Source organism: Antrostomus carolinensis, unplaced genomic scaffold (assembly GCF_000700745.2).
Source record: "Antrostomus carolinensis isolate BGI_N321 unplaced genomic scaffold, ASM70074v2 scaffold45622, whole genome shotgun sequence".
NCBI lineage: Eukaryota > Metazoa > Chordata > Aves > Caprimulgiformes > Caprimulgidae > Antrostomus > Antrostomus carolinensis.
Window position 1 is genome coordinate 14,816 of NW_010302547.1, and position 1,173 is coordinate 15,988.

At 45.4% G+C, this 1,173-nt stretch overlaps 1 protein-coding gene across 1 annotated transcript in view; it reads right to left on the reverse strand.

The window, feature by feature from the left end:
* Window positions 1-505: 505 nt before the first annotated feature.
* BAG2 (BAG cochaperone 2) overlaps window positions 506-1,173 on the reverse strand; it is a 2,838-nt gene continuing 2,170 nt past the window's right edge. Inside the window, 1 exon segment of the mRNA XM_010163818.1 lies at window positions 506-1,173. This exon segment is cut by the window's right edge and continues 25 nt beyond it. Coding sequence (XP_010162120.1) covers window positions 873-1,173 — 301 coding nt within the window. The 3' untranslated portion in view covers window positions 506-872.

Below are 1,173 nucleotides of genomic sequence, written 5' to 3' on the forward strand. Positions count from 1 at the left end.
AGCTGTCTTTTATTGTCCTACACAAGCAGCAAATACAGTAGCTGCTAGTTGAATATTCAACCATTTTGCTCCATTGAGTCACAGGTAATAATGCAAAACCAATTTGCAGCAGAGTAGCTGAAAAATACCATCCCCTTTATATTCTCTTTTAAAAAATACAACGCGACCTCAAACTGGAGAGAGACGGTGGGAGGCAGGAGGGCTCACCAGGCAGGCCTGGAATTGTGTGCTGGCAGAGCTGGAGCTCAGCCCTAGTCTTGGTTGTGACCTCTGGATGGAGGTGTTGCTTTTCACTTCCTCAGTTACAAACTGGAGGTATCTGTCTGTCTCTTGGAAGTATTGTGATCTAGTTACGAATAGTGCCAAATTATTCAAGTGACAAATGGCAACGAGTGGGACAGGGTTTTGTTTATGAAAATACAATATACAGTTTATTAATGTTTTCGATTTATTGCCATGATTTGTCTTTTGTCCCCAGCAGTCTGGTTCACACAGTATGTATACAGCAGAGAAAGGGTGAAATCTCACTAACTGACAAAACAACCTTAGTTTAAAAAAAAACCCCAGGAGAAGGGAGGAAAGGCTAGACAGGTTTGGACAGTTCCTGACAGCTCAGCAGAAGCACAATTACAGTTTGCAACAGAGCGGTACCGACTCTACGGGAGAACACCTGGTGGCATTCTTTACTGCCACCATGCCAATGCTACCAAACCCCCTCGCATGCTCGCACCTCGCAAGCACGGATACTTGGGTGCGTGTGCAGGCGTACGTGCGCGCGTGCTTGTGCAGAGAAATCTTCTTCTTAGCTTCTGTGTGCTTTTTATGGAGATTTGCTCATCCTGTGGTTTGCCAGAAGTAGCCAGGAGGAGAGTTTAATCCTGTTTGCTGTTGCAGGACTGTCGAACAGATGATTTCTGGTGCTCCAACAATGTGATTGACTTTTCAGAATTTTCCAAGTTTCTGAGCAGAGTCTCTAGCCGCCGTTTGATTTTCTTCTGATCCTCAATGGCACATCCGATGACCACGGACTGAAATTTCTGATCGATGGGTCCTGCTGGCACGTCAGATGTGCACGCACCGTAGAGCGACATTAAGCGGATTTTGGAGTCTTCCAAATCATCTAGAAGTTTATTGACAATTTCATCGATCATCTTCGTGGCGTGCAGTAGGGAT